The sequence below is a fragment of the Centropristis striata genome, chromosome 16, assembly GCF_030273125.1.
Source record: "Centropristis striata isolate RG_2023a ecotype Rhode Island chromosome 16, C.striata_1.0, whole genome shotgun sequence".
NCBI classification, from domain to species: Eukaryota; Metazoa; Chordata; class Actinopteri; order Perciformes; family Serranidae; genus Centropristis; species Centropristis striata.
In genome coordinates this window covers 13,690,332-13,709,464 of record NC_081532.1, presented here as the reverse complement: position 1 = coordinate 13,709,464, position 19,133 = coordinate 13,690,332, and the positions used below count along the sequence as shown (strand labels likewise).

General features: G+C 37.5%; 3 protein-coding genes across 4 annotated transcripts; all 3 read left to right on the top strand.

Annotated features, from left to right (window-relative positions):
• Positions 1–41: 41 nt before the first annotated feature.
• Positions 42–2,855, top strand: zbtb8os (zinc finger and BTB domain containing 8 opposite strand). The gene is made up of 7 exons (XM_059353366.1): positions 42–268; positions 957–981; positions 1,084–1,205; positions 1,316–1,398; positions 1,599–1,651; positions 1,922–1,958; positions 2,113–2,855. Exons 1-7 carry the CDS (start codon positions 187–189, stop codon positions 2,197–2,199), a joined length of 489 nt encoding a protein of 162 aa, XP_059209349.1. The 5' UTR covers positions 42–186; the 3' UTR covers positions 2,200–2,855.
• Positions 2,856–5,659: 2,804 nt separating this feature from the next.
• khdrbs1a (KH domain containing, RNA binding, signal transduction associated 1a) lies at positions 5,660–11,023 on the top strand. Of its 2 annotated transcripts, XR_009395869.1 has the most exons (11): positions 5,660–6,046; positions 6,626–6,753; positions 7,250–7,366; positions 7,473–7,619; positions 7,747–7,871; positions 7,997–8,264; positions 8,393–8,469; positions 8,555–8,616; positions 8,739–8,915; positions 10,673–10,734; positions 10,816–11,023. XR_009395869.1 is itself a non-coding variant. In XM_059353359.1 (9 exons), the coding sequence occupies exons 1-9, from the start codon at positions 5,887–5,889 to the stop codon at positions 8,846–8,848; spliced, it is 1,194 nt and encodes a 397-aa protein (XP_059209342.1). In that variant the 5' UTR covers positions 5,660–5,886; the 3' UTR covers positions 8,849–9,730. The 2 variants fall into 2 exon arrangements, 1 of the variants encoding a protein (XP_059209342.1); XM_059353359.1 differs by lacking the exons at positions 10,673–10,734; positions 10,816–11,023 and having other exon boundaries at positions 8,739–9,730.
• A 1,787-nt stretch (positions 11,024–12,810) lies between these two features.
• tmem39b (transmembrane protein 39B) lies at positions 12,811–18,064 on the top strand. Its single transcript, XM_059353646.1, has 9 exons — positions 12,811–12,975; positions 13,608–13,810; positions 13,964–14,183; positions 14,310–14,393; positions 14,823–14,977; positions 15,079–15,412; positions 16,140–16,327; positions 17,475–17,595; positions 17,686–18,064. The coding sequence occupies exons 2-9, from the start codon at positions 13,680–13,682 to the stop codon at positions 17,917–17,919; spliced, it is 1,467 nt and encodes a 488-aa protein (XP_059209629.1). The 5' UTR covers positions 12,811–12,975; positions 13,608–13,679; the 3' UTR covers positions 17,920–18,064.
• The last annotated feature ends 1,069 nt before the right edge of the window (positions 18,065–19,133 follow it).

The window sequence follows — 19,133 nt, the reverse complement described above, 5'->3', positions numbered from 1 at the left end:
ATAACAGAAGGAAAATATGAAAGAAGTTAAGTCCAGCAGATGGCGGTAAATGCAACGAAAAAGATGCCAACTGCCTATAAACTCCAAAGAAGAAGAAGATGCACGTTGTAAACGCTTGTAACACTGCGACATAGTGAGGACTTTACTTGATCTTCTTTCAAAGCGTTGAAAACTCACACAGCTATAATGGACGACCGCGAGCTGGACCTGACAGAGGCACAGAAAGCTGTCAAGTCAAAATATCCGCCGATTAACAAAAAATATGAATGTAAGTCTGACAGTTGTTATGATATATAATGTAGCAAGCTTAGCTCAGAAACTTTTCACAGGCTCCAACGTCAGTTAACTGTAGCTAACGTTATGTTTACGCTCTTAAACTGTGATATAAAGTAAGGTGGTTGAAGAAGTATTTAAACCCTTAATTAATTATTCTGCACCCTTTTATTACTTTGAAGTTGTGGGCCGTGGATCTTTTGGGGGAGACAGCAGGTCAACAACAAATGCCACATAGAGGTGGTGTAACCCACCTGAAACCTAGGGATCTGAAGATTAGTTTGAGATGCAGCTCAGAACTGTGTGTCAAGTGCTGAGCAGCATCTCAAAATCTGTGCCGTGATCTGGTTTCAAAAACTTTAGACGTTTTGGAGATTTCTATATTTTCAGCAATTGGATGATGGGCACTTCTGTTCTTGGAACCCCCTTATTGTCAATATCCGTATGAAAGCTATACATTAAATGGTCTAGGTCTCTAGTTTAATGCTTACGGTTTTATACTGTTACGTAAAGTAGATATTTTCCACTGAACTGTAGTGGAGTAGAAGTATAAATAAGCATAAAATTTTACTCTCTGATTTGTACTTAAGTACAGTACTTGACTATGATAATTTATTCCTGTTGTAAGCTGCACTAACAGCATGCCCTGGCTCATCACGTCACCTTGTGTTTTACTCTTACAGACCTGGATCATACAGCAGATGTTCAGTGAGTGTTTTGATATCTTCGTAAAAATCTTTGTCAGATCTCATCAGGTTGTTTTTTATTTGTTATTCAGTAGTCCTCACTGTTTCTGCTCTCTCTTCCAAGAATCCACTCCTGGGGAAACTCTTTAGAGGAAGCATTCGAGCAGTGTGCCATGGGCATGTTCGGGTACATGACGGACACGGAGACAGTGGAGCCGATTGATACTGTCGATGTAGAATCAGAGGGTGAGAACAGAGTCACTTTGTCTGTTTGATGCAATCAAATGTTTCAGTCAATTCTGTTTCCAGATCAATAAAACTAAACTATATGCAATTTTTTTCACCTTTCTCAAAAGGTGACGACATGGAGTCTCTTCTTTTCCACTTCCTTGATGACTGGTTATTCAAGTTTTGTGCAGATCTCTTCTTTGTTCCCAGGGTGAGTATGTTGGTCAGTTATCTGTAGCTGGACAAAGGGCAAGAACCATCATAGTTGTATTTATTTAGACTCTTCGTGGAGTTTGCTTATGACCCACTGATGGACAGACTGTCAAGTCTTTTTGTGATTTTGTTTTTATTCAGTATTTCCTCCCCTATCTTATCCTCCTGACACAATTATCTTTTACATCATTCCACTAGGAGATCAAAGTTTTACACATAGACAGAATACACTTCAAGATCCGCTCCATTGGGTAAGTCTGGTTTCCTCTTTTTCCTAATATGAGTACATGAAAACTTAAGTTGTCTTAGAATTACTTTTCATGTATAAAGTGGCCCCTTCCCAAGTGCCCCTCCCCAAGGCCAGACGACAGTCTTTTATGTAACACCTTGATCATCTCTCTCTCCCCCTTTATCTTTTTTTTTTAATCTCCTGAGGGTATTGAATCTTATTCCGCTATTTGATTTATCTCCTTTGAACTGCTCTCTCATTCTGTCTTTTTGTTGTTGTTTGTTCATCAAAGTTGGGGTGAAGAGTTCTCCCTGGAAAAACATCCACAGGTAAGAGAGTGAAGCCTTGAAGATACAATTGTAGAATGTCACTTTATTCATATAATAATTCCATATACATTTATAGAATAATTATGTTGAATAAGTAATAAAGATGAACACAGTACATTTATTCTAAATGTTATGTTCTGTCTTGTAAATCTAGGGAACTGAGGTGAAAGCCATCACATACTCCGCAATGCAGATCCATGATATAGAAAAACCAGAGATATTTGCCATTGTTGATATCTGACAGTGGCTCCAGAAGCAAACAACAGTCCTGGTTCGATGAAACTGGAGTATCTACTTGGCCCATTTAAGTGGCCTTTAGTCTAAGGCACTTACAATTCGCTTGTAAAATCTAATTTTCTACTTGGAAGTTGAACTGTTCACTACCAGGAGCAAAACACAGCAACCCAACATTTCTTGTGATTATGGGTGCACACAGTACAGTGGCGGAGCAGTGATATGACACTGATATGTTATACATTGAATCATTTCAGAAATCAAAAAAACATGGAAATAGCAGAATTCTTTCCTTAAAGTCAATAAGTAAAAGTAAAACTTGAAACGATGCAGTTGCTTTTTAACACATTTAACTTGAAATGCTGTCATAAATTCTTATTTATCACATTTTTTAAATTGTTTTGATGCCTTAATAATCATTGTAAATAAATCAACAGATGTTTATTTTTTTCTGTGGGATTGAATAAACGATTACCGGTATTTTAAAATAAAAAAAAAATGTTTTTGAGTATGTTGTGGGTTTTTTTGTAATTCTGGAGGACAAAGCAGTTATCAGGGGCTCCAAATGATTAATTTCATAGCAAAAACTTAAACTAACAATTGACTCTTGATGACACATAAACTAGCCTTTATATAAATGTGGAATAAACACTGAGGATTTCATGGTGTGTGTGTGTATGCCTCATCAAAGGATGGAGATTTGAGAACATGACATTTATTAAAAGGATGAATGGTTCCAATGAGTCACAGAAGAAAATGAGGGGCTTTTCTTTTGTAGTGCATTGGCTCAAAGTGCAACTGACTAATATCTTAATTGAAATTAATTAATTCTGCCATATTGACCAATGTATCTCAGCTGGATCTGGGTTTTGTTGGTGCCTCTATGATGCAATATGTGAATGTATGAATGTATTAAACCACATCCACAAGCCCAGCAGGAGTTCTTAAAGGCAATCAGAAGAGAACAATAAGACCTGACAAGCATAATCACAGTAAATCCTGTGCAGTGAGTCATCACACATAACACTTTTGTGCACTGGATAATAGAGGATGTTCATGTCCAGGCTTGTCACTTTCTTTCTAATATAGAACATTCACTGAAAGTTTGTCGAAGCTGTCCTTGATAAAGAGAGGGACAGTGCAGGCAGCATCATTTGTGATATGGGCTAAGTTTTTCTTAAATTTTGGGGCTGTGCTGTCATAACCAGAAACCTGTTGCATGCTGTTGTTGCAGGAAGTAATACTAGAAACATCACATCAAATAATTATGTTAAAATCAGAAAGAATATTCTTTCTGAAAATGGAATGTGATTCTCAAGTTTTATGGTCATTTTTTTAGTATGCATATATTAGATTTGCTTAGTTTCCTCTTTGCTTGTGTTTTTTTTTTTAAAGTATGTTATTGTTAAGATAACTGTGTTCATTGGCTTTTGATAGATAGATAGATAGATAGATACCTTATTTATCCTGCAGGAAATGCTGGTAACCAGCAGCACAAAATCACACACACAATCACAGCATCAAAGCTGCACAAATGAAAAATGTAATAATACAGTTTAAACAAAATAATGTAGTTGTTCAGCCAAGTAAGTAGGCATTTTCAAGACTCCACTGTTAAGATGTGAAGGGTATTTTTAATTATTTTGACCTAAAACAAAACAAAAAAACTCCAATAATAATGGATCATAAAATATTTCTGTTGTAGCTTTACTAAAATATGTTAATTTTGGAACATGCGTATGCAAGTGGCAAACTTGATTTAAAAGAACCATCCCTTTTTTCAAGCATCACTACTCAAAGATAAGGGCTGTTTTGTGTATATAAGAACCACGGGTGTAAATTTCCTTTGTGGAGAGAGTGTTAAATACATTACAATAGGTTTCCATGTATGCCACTCGCATAATAAGATCACACCCCTGCTGCCTTTCCCTGCTGATGCATGAGGCGGAAAGGACATGTTTAACACAGAAAATGAAGAAACAAAGATAGATACACAAGTAGTAAATATTTGGAACAAGCATACCCTGAGTATTTGGGGAAAAATGCATTTATTTTCAGTTTTTCATTTTGCATCAGGGGGTCATAATCAGAACTGTCTTTCTGTTAATGCCCAATTATATGAATTCATGCTACAGGATTACACTGTTGGAGCTTGCTACTACCACTCTATCTGTGATTGTGAAACTTAAGAGGGTGACCCTGATCCACTTAAAAAAAATAAAGTTTTGTTTAAAAATGTTACAATAGAACAGTTACATTATACATAAACATAATTTAGGCATGGTAAAAAACAGTTGCAATTCTTACCAAGTAGCTTGAAATATATACATGGGCATATATACACATATATGTATTCACTCACTGTCAAATATATACCACATTTAATAGATATAAATAATACATTCTAATTTAATATGACTTTACATAGAAAAAATAATACAAATATATTTAAACTATAGAGATGAAGTGAATAAATGATTAAAATATAATGAATAAATAAAACGTACATTATTCCTCCCTAAACATTTTTTTTACAGTTTCATCCCTTTTTTTTTTAGTATTTACAAGTTTAGCTTCCGTATTTTTTGTCTTTTGTTTTTTATTTAATTAACTTTATTAAAACAGGTTGTACATACAAACAATTGTATAGAGAACAGCAGACAGGTGCTCCAATATATATGTATCATCAGAAATACATAAATAATAAATAAATCATTAGGAATGCCAGTAAACTTTAAAAAAAAATGACAGGAAAGGGGGAAAAAACAACAAAAAAATAAACAGAAAAAAGGGAACAGAATGGGTGTGGAGCTCAAGAAATGTCCAAGCATGATCCAGTTTAAAAAGCAGTACAAACACATGGTTTTCACGAGGTACAGGGAGGAAGAAGGGCTTTAACAATCAGGTATTTTCATAAATGATAAATTATTTATGTATTTGTTTATTTAATCTATTTATTTTCAATTTTTTGGTAAATATGTATTATGTAAATATGAATGTTTAGGGAAAAAAATGTTTATTGAGTAGTGGAGAAGGGGTAGGTTTAAATAAGCATATGCTTCATCCTACTCCTTTTCAGCATGTTGCGATCACATTATAGCTTTTGTTTTTACTATTGCTATTTTTGTTTTGATTATTTTTATTGGATTTGTTTGTTTTCAATTTACTTTTTTGTGTTACTCGCACAAAATAATTATAAAAAAAGCTAAACTAAACTAAATACATTCTTCTTCTTTGAAAAACCTCTCGTATATATCTGTGGATGTAGTGCTTTGTTTATTTTTCAATTAGTGTAAGGTATTTCATGTATTCTTTAAACTCATGCATTAAACTTTTAAAGTTGGGTGGAATTTTGGAGTATTTGCATTTGTGTATGTGAAATTTGTCATACAAAATGAATAGGTTTGTAAAACTTCCGGATTTTTGTCTTTACCTTTGTGCGGTCGGGCTCTGACGTCACTGTCTCCTCCTGCTACGTCCTCCCTGCACACTGAAATGCAGCTGCGCCATTCCTCCTTTGTCCATTGAAGAGAGCGAAGCGACTCACAGCGGAAGGACGTCTTCGCATCTTGGCCATTAATCGCGCCGCTAGTCGGAAACAACGTTAACTTGCATTATTTGCAGTTTAGTTTTGACGCTAAGCTAACGGACCGAGCAGAAGCTTCGTTCGTTAATTTGGCCGTGCGAGTGTATTATGAGCGACGCGAATGGTAGCAGCAATCTTGAGTCCGCCATAGAGTCAAGCCCTCAGAAGAAAATCAAAATGGAAGACACTAAATATCTGCCGGAGCTCCTGGCCGAGAAAGACAGCCTGGACTCATCGTTCACGCACGCCATGAAACTCATTTCTGCAGGTAATTTCTGTTTTATCTTCAACGAGGCTAACACCAGAGCAGCTAGCGGTAGCATGGCGGCGGGCCTGGTTTCTTTCTTCTTGAACAGCCGCCGGTACAGGCCCGAACAATGGCGTCACCCACACGTGGTTAAACGCGATGTGGGTCAAACCCTGTGGGATGAAAATGCACCAGGCTTTTTTGTTTAATTCACTTGGTATTTAGATTACTCGATAGGATTTATAAATATGTTGTATATGGTGAATAATCAGTGTTATTCAATCGTGCAATTATGTGTTAGCTCGCCCGATAGGCCTAGCCTCAATTAGCATTATCGACTAATTTTTGCAAGGCTCTTTGTTTTTTATGGCTCATAATGCACACATGCGTTTAAGGTTGTATACGAGATTATGCTGGCCAATGTACTTTCTACTAATACAAAGAAGCTTTTGATTTGGATGCTGCAAGATCAACAGCGATGTGGCCTATTTTTATTTATTTATTTTTTGCAAATGCGTTTAGGTTTATCGCTAATCGGTCATTGCATCGGTGAATGTTCCAGTTTAAATTCTTAAACATCGGCGTTTTCTTCGTCTGCAGAGATTGAGCGGATTCAGAAAGGTGAAACCAAGAAAGAGCCAGAGAAGGAAACCTATCTGGACCTGTTTGCTACGAAGAATCTCAAACTAAAAGAGCGGGTACTCATTCCTACCAAGCAGTACCCGAGGGTAAGTGTTTCCTTCCTTCCTTTTCTCATTTACTGTCCCATCGGGGATTGGTCACCCAGGTATATCAGTCGGGGGAGGATGCTGTGTTTAGTGAATATGCCAAGTGGGGCTTGATTAAGAATATATATAATTAATTTGCTGTTTGATTTTTTTTCTGGTGGGGTTAAATTGAGAGTTCTCTCCCACAGTGGAATATCTGATTGAAGCACCTTCTTCTCCAGCTTTGCTTTGCTAGAATTAGTGAAGTCATGCAACTAGTGCCCTACTAAGCTGGTTTCTGCATGAACAGTTTGCAGTAGTCTAAAAATGCAGCTTGTGTAGAGTGGGCAAGAGCAACCACTGTGGAGGGAATTTTTGTGTGGAGTTTGTCTGCCATGACCCAATTTCATAACTGAGCCGATCGGACTAACTGTCCTACAATTGATCTGAAAGCTCTTCTGTAAAGGGAGCTGGGCATAATACAATGCTGCATTTTTAACTAAAATATCCCCTACAGGTCAACTTTGTTGGTAAACTGCTAGGACCTCAGGGCAGCACAATCAAGAGACTCCAGGAGGAGACCGGCGCCAAGATTTCAGTCCTGGGTAAAGGTTCCATGAGGGACAAGAATAAGGTATGTGTAGAGAAATGTTTTCCTTGTTGCACTGTGGAAATTATTTCGTCTGGTGTTAATCATGTTTTGTATGTTAACTTGTATTTTGCAATTAATGTTAATTTAGGAGGAAGAGCTGAGGAAGGGTGGTGAGGCCAAATATGCTCACCTGGCCATGGAGCTGCATGTTTTCATTGAGGTGATGGCACCCATACCAGAAGCCTACATGCGCATGGCTCATGCCATGGAGGAGGTCAAGAAGTTCCTCATCCCGGTATGTGTCCAAGAGAGTCTCATGCACCTCTATTTCAAAATTTTCCATTCCAGATATGAAAGTAGGTCGCTCTCTCATGCCTCTGGGAGTGTCATGCATAATTGACTTGTTTTTGTCTCATCTATAGGAACCCGGTGAGCATGACCCGTACATGGACCCTCACTTCCTGAATGGAGCCCAGGATGGTTCAGGCAGGGGGCGAGGGGGTCACCTAGGACGGGGAAGAGGTGGACCACCCGGTGCGGGACCAAGGTATGATCCTGATTTATAATATACTAACTTCTACTGCAGCTTAGTCCTGCATTTCAGCAGTAATGCAACCTGACTCTGAATGTTGGGACACTGTCATGTGAATAAATGTCTTTTCTTTTTCACAGGGGGCGAGGGATGCCACGTGGGGGCCCTCGGGGAGCCATGCGTGGTGGTGGACCACGAGGAGGGTTAGGGCGGGGTAATGGCCCAAGAGGTGCACCATCTGGAAGGGGAGGACCGTCTTCTACTCCCAACAGAGGAGGCTCAGCTTCCCGCTCCAGACCCCCTGCAGCAGGGGCTCCAAGGATGCTCCCCGCTGCTGCCATGTCCCACCAGCAACACCAGGGTCCTGGTTCAGGATCACAGCCCAAAGCTGATGGCTATGAGGACTATGTAAGTTTCTCAAGTCCTGGTTTCTTCTTTACATATGAATGATTGTGATGTCTTGCTTTTTGAATTTGTGTTATTGTGGTTGCAATAGTTGTTAGTCGCTTGACATTGTCTTTTATTTGTCTTTTTAGCCTCCATACGACGAGTCATACGCAGAGCCTTCCTACGAGGGGTATGATAACTACTATAATCAGCAAGCGGCTCCTGTGTAAGTCAAAATGAAGTTATTTATATTCAGATCAGAAAATTGCATTAATTATAGTGTTGTACTAACCATTCCTTACTGCCCACAGCGATACTGAATATTATGATTACGGACACGGAGAGGCCCAGGAAACTTCATATGAGCCTTACGGTAAGATTACATTTTTATCTGCTCATGTATCACACAGACTCAAGACAATCATGCAGCGCTGACTGAACCTCCTGTTTTCTTTGCTGATGTTTTGCTTCTGTGTTTCGCCTTTGTCTTTGCAGCTCAAGATGACTGGGACAACTCATGGAACAACTCCGGGGCTGGAGGCAAGGCCCCTCGTCCCGGGCAGTCGAAGGGGTCGTACAGAGAGCACCCATATGGAAGATACTGAACGGCTACTGGTAGAGAGTTGCAATGGCAACTGTCTCCGATTGTAACTCGCTGAACTTTTCAAAAAAGTAATTTCCGTCTCGTTTGTTCCCTTTTTTATGGTTTATTTTATGTTTCTTTTTTTTTTTAAACTCGGTAGGGACGTTTTGTTGGATGTATCATAGTGCCAGAGGAGAAATATGAAGACAAGGTTTTTTTCATTGTTTACCTGTTTCCATTTAATGTTTGTTTCAGTTGCGTAGTTGGCAGGTCCTAGTGACATAACCCTAAAAAAGGAACAAGAGTGATATTTTAGTGATATTTGGTGGTTATTATTTCAGTTAATTGAACAAAATGTGTTTGTGGCGATTAAATTCTTCTCACGTAGGCTGCATTTTAAAAAAGTCCTTCATGACTGGACACAAATTATTCCCAATGCCTCAATGTAACTTCACTATAACTAGAAAAGTTTAAGTCGCAAACTCGTTTTGATAAAAAAAAAAAAAAGTCTTATCATATTTGTTCATACTACAATACAAATCTAGTCTTGTGAAGTTATAGTAATATCCTCAAATACTATTGAAATCAATTTGAGAAAAATGCTTCTATTTTTGCCACAATTTCTAATTGGTATATTATAATCTGTCCGGACTATTGCTTGCAAAATCAACGCTGATCGACTAATTCTTGTAAAGGATCAACAGTCCTTACTGTGTGAGAGGAAGGCTGCAGCCAACTCAATATTTTGTACATAACCTTAGGACAACTGTGTATGCTTTAAGCCGTGCCGTCTCCAAAATGCATAATGCTTGTGTACCTTTGGCTAAATAGGATACTAAATATATCCCAAAATGTTTTTCTGCAGTGCGTGTTTCAATAAAGTTTCTAGTTTCTTTTTAATCAATCTAAACATGGTATTTTGCCTTTGTTGTACCAAAAGGAACGCCTTCAGTTTGTGAAAGTGGTCCTCAGTGGTCTCTCAACGCTGAATAAGCTGTATGTATACACGTCAGCCTGACAAAAAACAAACCGGTGTTTTGACAATGAGCTTATCCTCTTCATCTGTCTTCAAAACTCTTATCTAAATGACACTTGTAATGTCACCTTCAAACAAAATAAAGCTCATCATTCCTTGAGGTAATGTGCTGCCAAATACATGTTTGATTTGAGAATGATATAGTGCTTGAACATGTATTGTCATTAACCTTTAATTAGTGTATCTATTCAAGCTCTCAAGAGAGCAATGTATCTTCAGCCACTTGAAATAACTGAATTTCAACAGTATTTCAAATCAAGCTTGCAGGGATCTTACTTGACTTTGAAGCAAAGTCATGCTGGCTGGTTTTTATAAAAGAAAAAAATCGCAGAGGAGAGGATTCTAAAAGCCTAAAGATCGCCACAAGAAGGTAAAACTAACCCCAACACTCATTTGTTAGATTTTTGTTTTGTTTTCTGTGAAAAACATCAAGTAATGCAAGTCATCCAAAAACATATTCAAAACATTGAAGTACAAAATTATGCTATCTGTAGTTATTTCCGAGCAAAATAAGCCGTACAAAACAATCAGAAATGGTTGTGATGCAACTCTTGCTCAAATAAAACCAATAATGGTCCATTCATTTCACTCAATACTTAACAATTTCCATCTTGATAATTTCTGTAGAATGTAGATTAATGAAAATTAGTAGTTGCACTCAAAGCGTTAAAACATCCCATTGGTGGACAAAAACCTTTCAGCTTGAGTTGCATGATACTTTTGTTATCTAAAGTTAGTTTTGCATGTTTATCCACTGTGTACATGTAGGCACTGGTGTGTCCACGATCTCATTTCTGTTTTTCTTCTTAGGTTGTCAGAAAACTGTGTAGGTGCAGTTGACACATTGAACACCATCTGACCAGGCTTTTATGGTCAGTTTAAAAGATACAGCAGATAAATATTCACCTGAAATGTTAATGTTTAATATTAAACTATTTTTCTCTCTTTAACAGGTCCATTGAAAGCTCCTGGAAAGAGGAGAGTCCTTGCAGTGTCTTGAGACTGCAAATGAAGGAACTTTTTAAAAGATGTGCCGAGTGTTCATGTGGATTTTTATCCTTTTTATTGAATGTGTCCAGGTTTACAATATTTTTTACACACATTTTTATTGCCTTTTTATGAAACCAAACAAAATTGAAAATAAAGTTTTTCTTAAATAAATTGTTTGTCTTTACATTGGATCTATAGCTGCTGGATAGTCATCTATATAGGTTAAGATGCACAAACGTTTCAATGAGTGAAGGACCAATTCAAATACATTCATCATGCAGTCTTGCTCTTAGTCTTTTCTGCATAGTTCCTAATATAATTTGCTGATCTTAAGTCCTAGGACAGGGAGGCTTACAGTCCCTTCAGTTCCTATGGATGCTGGAAATCCTAAAATACTTTCATTTTAATACATTTTCAAGATTTGAGAAATGCTGAAGAAAACAGGATGTAAAGTCTTACAAATGGGCGACACTTTGCTAAACAGGAAGCTGGTTTTCCTTTAATTTGTTAACTGTGTTGTATGCTGTGAAAAAAGACTTTTCAGCAGTTATCGGCAGGCTTTGTATCAGTGGTTGCCAGTCTTGTCAGCCCCTTATAAGACAGAATATGCTGAGAACCTCATATATTTCCCTTGGAATCTTAAGTTACGTAAAAGCCCCACAATATTAATTTATAAGAAAGTATAATGTAATCTACAAACTATAATGGCTATAAAAAAATGTAATGAGCAACTGACCTATGGAGTCTCCTTTGTAAATGGAATGGAAGAGTGCCACTAACCCTGATTTGAGAAGTATCTATTTAGATACTGTGTGTGCTGTGTATTTATGTTTTATTTACCAGAGCTCAAATATGCTTTTATTTGTGAAGTGTTTGAATTTGACTCTGGAAAAGGTGTAGGAACCCTTGGTCCATACCAAGTCTAAACAACAGATACTGTACATATAGATGAACCGATGAACCTACACATACTAACCTATTCTGTGATGTCAGCTGGGTCAGAAGAGGTGGTGTGGAGCTTTACTAGCTATATATATATATACATATATGTGTGTGTGTGTGTTTGTATGTATTTCCACAAAACATTCCAACGTTTCACATGTCCTTTCCCAATGTTTGCATTTAAAAGTGATTTAATGTGAGCCAATTGTGAGAAAGTGTCAATAACAAACATAATAGATATTGTAAAAATGTATGAGAATTCAGAAAAGCAGAATTTTGAAGCAAAATCTGAGAACATTTTTCAGTAAAAAAAAACAACACATTTAGCCCATTTGATCAAACAACAAGAATTATGAGAAGTTTTCATGTGAAAAAAATATTTGTCCTGTTTTTTTCTTGAATTGATTAAATTATATCAAGTTTTGCTTCTTAATTAATGAGATCCAGAAAAACAGAGCAGACCTTTGAGGAATTTTTTGTTGGTGTTTTTATAAATTATTTGGCGAATTGTCTCACTAATTCATACAAACAAGATCAGGGTTTCCCCCCAGAATTCTTCTTCAATAAAAAAAAATGGCTCTGTTTTTTTTCTTCAAATGATGTGGGGGGAAAATAGTTGTTCTGTTTTTTCTTAAATTAATAAAATATCAGAATTATGAGAAAATATTTCAAGGGATAAAATGTTATTGATCTAAAAAAGCAGAGCAGAGTCGTTTTTTGTTTATTTTTAAATAATTAACGTTAGATAATTGTTTCATTAATTAATTAAAACGATCAGATTTGAAAAATATTTTTTTTTCCAGAATTCTCACATAATTATCTATAGCTAATAAAAACAAACAGGGAAATTTTTTTCAACTGAATACTTAACGGTTTTTTTTGTTTGTTTCAAATTAATTGATTTATTTATTTAATAGTGTTATTTTTACGTTCCCGTTGCTCTCTTCCTGTTGTCTGAAATTCTGCGGAATGTCCCTTTAAATGACTCTCCTCCCACAGGTCGCTAACATATCCGCGCCCCCATCTATCAGCGGCCAGTCTCACATCAACAATGACTGTCTTCGCTGATTTCACAGGAAAACACGCCAGTATTTCAATAAATAACCTGAAAATGTATCGCGTTTAACTTTTAATCTATGCAACAGAGCAGCGTCTAACACACACTGCAGAGCCTGCCGCTGGTAAGATCACATTTTCTGGTCCAGCCTGTTTGGTAGGTTGGTTTGAAGCTAGCTAGCTAGCCACAGATACTGTTAGCCTAGGCCTCAATCTTTGTATTTAATCAAGCATGGTCTTGGCGGACAGATCGGGGTCCACCGCTCATTGTACAGGTCCACGTTGTTTTCGCCTTCCGCCACATGTCTCAGACTGAAATGTTTCTCATGAGATATTTAACCCGGGAAGAGAGCTAACTGTGCTGCTACTTAGCTAGCTTATAATGTCAGCTTCCGCAAAACTTGCACCATATTAAAAGATGCTATGTAGCTAGTGCAAACTTGTTTATGATGTATATTTATGTTGGAGGGAGTTTGCAGATCTATTGTGGTGGACATGTGCTTTTATTGGCTATAAAATATTAAGCTTGCAAATTTGTTGTTTATTATGGCTGTGCACCACTCCTTTATTATCAGCTCTGTGACTCATCAGACCAAAATATAACTTAATTACTAATTATACCCTATGTGATACATACCACAGGCTGATTTAAATAATTTGCACTCATTAGTGAATAAATATTATTACACATTTGTTGGATATTTTTAGATCAGCCCTCTAAATCACACTTTATGACCTGCTCCCCTGTTGTAAACAGACACAAGCACAAGCAGAGACATCATAAAACCAGACGCATAGCTGGGAGAAGTGAGCAGTGGGTGTGTCTGCAATGGCTGGTGGAAGGAGAGGGGCGAACCGAACCACGTACTGCAGACCTCCACTGAGCAGTGAACCAGGATCGGTCAGCAATGGCAACCACTCGACCAGCTCCCCGGTCACAGGGGTGCGATCTCGTACAAGGTAAGTACTGTGAGAGTTCTCCAGAATCTGGAAGGATTTTCTATTACCATGGCTGCAGGAATGCACCAGGACGAGGGTGTGTCTCACTCCAGCTGTCCCACTTTATGACAGAATAATATACATCATAATAAGAAGGCTTTGTTTCCTCTGCAGGAACGGTTCTGGGACGTGCATGTCCAGCCCGCCGCTGGCTGCACAGACGGTGGTTCCCCTGAAGCACTGTAAGATCCCTGAGCTGTCTGTGGATCGTAATGTGCTGTTCGAGCTCCATCTATTTTTCTGCCACCTCATCGCCCTCTTTGTCCATTACGTCAACATCTACAAGACCGTGTGGTGGTACCCCCCATCACATCCTCCTTCACACACATCACTGGTGAGTCCTCAGCGGTCAGATACTGACTGAGGATCTTGTTTATTAAGTATTATTTTTGGAAGCTGTTCATATGTTGACAAAATATTGTAACTGGGAATAATAATCCATAATCAATCTTCTTTACAGAACTTTCACCTTATTGATTATAACATGCTGGTGTTTACAGTCATCATACTGGCAAGGAGGTTAATTGCTGCCATCGTTAAAGAGGTAAGAATTCTGTTTTTTGTTAGAATGTAGCTTTTGAACCTTATCTGTGCTTCTATACATGTAATTATAAAATATTGCAAAAATTAAGTTACTCTGTATTTTTAAATACTTTATTTATGAAAAATTTCAACTTTTTCAACATGAAAAGCAAACAAACAAACAAACATGTCAAACAGTACACACGCCCCGCCCACCACCAATGCTCAGGTTAGGTTGACCAGTAAAAGAGTCTGGCTGCAGAGCTCCATGCCTGACTTTCCTTTATTAGAGGAAACATAGAAGAGATTCAAACAGGGCTGATATTGCCAAAATACGCTAACCTGAGGGAGGTAATCTCATAACTCGATAATGATATCTATCATGATATAGAATGTTTTCTGGTTATCAATAGTAACCAAGTGATTCTTGCTCCCTCCTCTCTTCCTCCAGGCATCACAGAGTGGGAAATTATCCTTCCCCCATTCAATCTTCCTTGTGATGGCTCGGTTTGCTGTGCTAACGCTGACAGGCTGGAGCCTGTGCCGCTCCCTCATTTACCTCTTCAGGACCTATTCTGTCCTCAGCCTGCTCTTCCTCTGCTACCCGTAAGCATCCAAAGGGAGAACAAAGAGCATTCATAGCAGCTATACATGGAGCTGTTCAGTGGTCTTGTGCAGGGCTTCATCAAAGCTGTTATTTTCCACAGATTTGGGATGTATATTCCATTCTTCCGGCTGAGCTGTGACTTCCGGCGAGCAGGTCCGCTCTCCCCCATCGCCAGCATCGGTTCCAAGGAGGTGGGCAGCGTGGGCCGGGGCCGGGACTACTTGACTGTGCTGAAGGAGACGTGGAAGCAGCACACTAGCCAGCTGTACGGCGTCCAGGCCATGCCGACTCACGCCTGCTGCCTCTCCCCGGATCTCATCCGCAAGGAGGTGGAGTACCTGAAGATGGACTTCAACTGGAGGATGAAGGAGGTGCTGGTCAGCTCCATGCTGAGCGCTTACTACGTGGCCTTTGTACCTGTCTGGTTTGTCAAGGTGAGAAACGGCCTACTTTTTAAAATTCATCAGTTAATATTAGACCCTTACTATGGCTGATAGAGTTGATGTTTAATAAAATGAAAACAGACCTTTTATATGTGGATTGGGCATCTATTTTGTGCTTCTTTTTTTTTTTATTTTTTTTTAACGACATGACTTTGCAAAGCCACTGAAAAGGCTGCTTGCTTGAACAAATAACTCCATTATATTTGACATTACTATACATTATAAAACATCACACGAACATAAGATGTAGGAATAAACACAGAAGATAAAAAAATAAAAATAAAATAAACAGCTAAAAAAACATCAGTACAGTGTTCTGTATCAATCAATTGCCGACATTTAAATAAGAAACTAACAAAATCACAATAAAATAAATAGCCTTATAGTACTGTATGTTCTGTGTCTGTCAATTTAGACCATTTGAATACATTTAAAAAACTGCTTAAACATACTGTATGTTCAGTGTCAGTCAATGGCTGACATTTAATAAAGAATAAATTCATATCAAATAAATGTTTATATGACACCATTTCTTAAATAATAAGCATGTTTTTCCCCATTATGTTGTTTTAAGAAGGTTTTCATATCATCGGGAAACGTACACCTGTACCAATAGATACAGATGTGTCTGTGACAGGCCAGTCAAATCAGCTGACCAATAAATTGGCTTTATTTAATATGCTTTATTAATGCTTCTCATGTGTTTTTTTCCCCTCAGAGTACACAGTATGTGGACAAGCGCTGGTCTTGTGAGCTGTTCATCCTGGTGTCTGTCAGCACGTCCGTCATCCTCATGAGGCACCTGTTACCACCTCGATACTGCGACCTGCTTCACAAAGCTGCAGCTCACCTGGGCTGCTGGCAGAAAGTAGACCCCTCGCTCTGCTCCAATGTCCTTCAGCACATGTATGTACTGCTCCATCTTTCTTTCTTTCTTTCTTTCTTTCTTTTTTTCTTTCTATCTAAGGTCTTTTTTTATTGAAAATCAATAATCATACAAAAAAGTTTGGTTATGCACTGACCTTTTTTTTTTCTCCCGATGTGTAACAACACGTTGCAAAAAAAACAACAAATCATAGTTATAAATGATGAGGTACCCCCACCCAAAACTAGTAAGGGGTAATATAGTAAGTAATATAAGCAAAATAAATAATAAACAAATGATCAAAAACTGACAGAGAAATGTATTGGAAGGTTGTTAATGTTTTGTTTTTTTATCTGTTTATTGAATTTTCTTATTTTTGGCAACAACAAAGCACATCTAAACAAACAAAACAGCACAAACAAAACAGCTGAGTTTGACAGAAATGCACAGAGGGTCATAGGAGACAATCTGCTATATAAATAGATTGCGGGTCACAAAAGTCCAGATTCAGGAGTGTCCTTGTCCAAAAATGGAGAAAGAGTCAGGTCCAAGATAGTCCAAATAGGGCCGCCAGACTTTATAGAACTGGTCAATTTTGTCACTCACATCTGTCTGACTGTAGATCATTTTATTTACTGATTACTATGCAGTCTCAGTTAATGTGCAATAACATCCACTTCACTGTGAATCCATCTACCTCATTCTACTGCAATACCAAGTTCTGTAGCTCTCTCTATATTTTTATATATGTATATAGTGTTCTAGTGCTTTGTTCTTACTGACTGTGGAAGGGTAGTTGTTATATTTATTCAACTGTAAATACCTTTCAGCGGCAACTGATATATTTTGGTCATGCACCCAACGTATCACGACTGTAAAGGCATTCTTATCTTAGCTTATGCAAAATATTAGTAAGATATTTCAGAGGAAGCAACTCAAATACAACCTTACACCAGCCTTTAACAGAAGGGGCCTTATCACAAATCCACTGTAACAACATGTTCTTCCTAGCAGCAAAAAACTAGGATGTTATATAATCTTCTGATAGCTACAGTGGATAATTGTCTACTCGGGAGGCTCACAATCAAACTTGTTGGATCCATTTCTAGATCTTTTTACTACTAATGGTTTGTTACTAGGGCCGTTTAAGGGCCATCATTTGATCCTAATTTGAGTGTCTTTGCACAGATGGACAGAAGAGTACACTTGGCCACAGGGAGTCCTGGTCAAACATAATAAGAATGTCTACAAGGCCATGGGTCACTACAATGTTGCAGTGCCATCAGATGTGTCCCATTATCGGTTCTATGTAAGTATTCCTAAATGTATTCTTGCTGTTTTGCAGAATACTTGCAGCACACACTTTATCTGTATCCCGTCTTTTTCCCTCCAACTTTAGTTCTTCTTCAACAAGCCTTTACGAATACTGAACATACTCATCATCCTGGAAGGTGCCATGATATTCTATCAGCTCTACTCATTGATATGTTCAGAAAAGTGGCACCAGACGATATCACTGGCTCTGATTCTCTTCAGCAACTACTACGCCTTCTTCAAGCTCCTCAGAGACAGAATAGTCTTGGGAAAGGCATACTCGTACTCAAACAGCTCATCGGACCAGAAGGTCAGTTAGGCTCGAGTTTATTATCGGTCGCTTTCACTTTGGAACAACACAAACATGCCTAAGAGCTCTGTATTTTTTCTACAAACTGCATTTTGTGTCACGTTTTTGTTCTGATCTGCCATAATAAAAATAAATATTTTTGTATTACTTTAAAGGTTTGCTTGAGTTTTATTTTGTTGTAAAAATGTGTTTCCACTGTGACCACAAGAGTGCACTAACTGACTCTTCAATGGTGAGAACTGTGTCATTTTTTTAATGATGCACAATTAACAAATTACAACATTGTTTTTTTCCCCCGCTATTAATTACTGATATGGAAGTGAAGATTACACTGAGTCTTAATTAATCCCCACTGACTATCAAAGGTTAATGTTCAAATATGAGCCCAAAATCACTTAATATAAAAACCTGAAAAATAATCATACTTAAAATTAAAAATAAAATAAAACTAGGTTGTAGAAATTAAGACAATTATTTATTTTACAACCCATTTATTGATGTTTTATCTTGAAATATGCAAATGAGACGTATAATGCAAACGATGGGTATATTTAGAGAAATCTACAGACGTGAATTGACAAAGTGTAGTAAAATATACACCCAAATGTAAAAAAAAAAAAAAAGGCTGATTTGACAGGAAACAACCGATTTCACTAGCAGTGTACGTCTATGAATTTGTAAAATGCTGTATGAACCCATTAATCAAGGTAGTGAGGTGGTATAGAAGCCCATTTTCACCAATGTGACAAAAAAAAAATCTCTAAGTCATAATGAGAAACTGTCTAAGTACTACAAAAAACTGTTAAAATAATGGCTTAACATCACATAACTATGAAGATGTAGCATTTTATTAACACTTAGCATCTCATAATATTGACAGCATCTCATAATAATCACTTTGTATCTCATAATAATCCCTTAGTATCTCAAAATAATGACAACGAATCTTATATTATGACTTTGAGCATCTCATAATATGACTAAGTATCTGATAAATATATATGTTTTTTCTCATCACATTGGAGGAAATGGATTTCCATATCGTCACACTGTTAAAATAATCGCCTAAGTCATTTTATGTCAAAACTATTTTGTTTTTCTTGCCTAAATCATCTCCTCATGACGCCGGCCACCTATGGTAAAATCGCCTACATCCTCAGTTGATCAGATCATGTGATTTTACCCCTTTAAGATAATGGCCTATGTCAAGTGTATGACTTAAG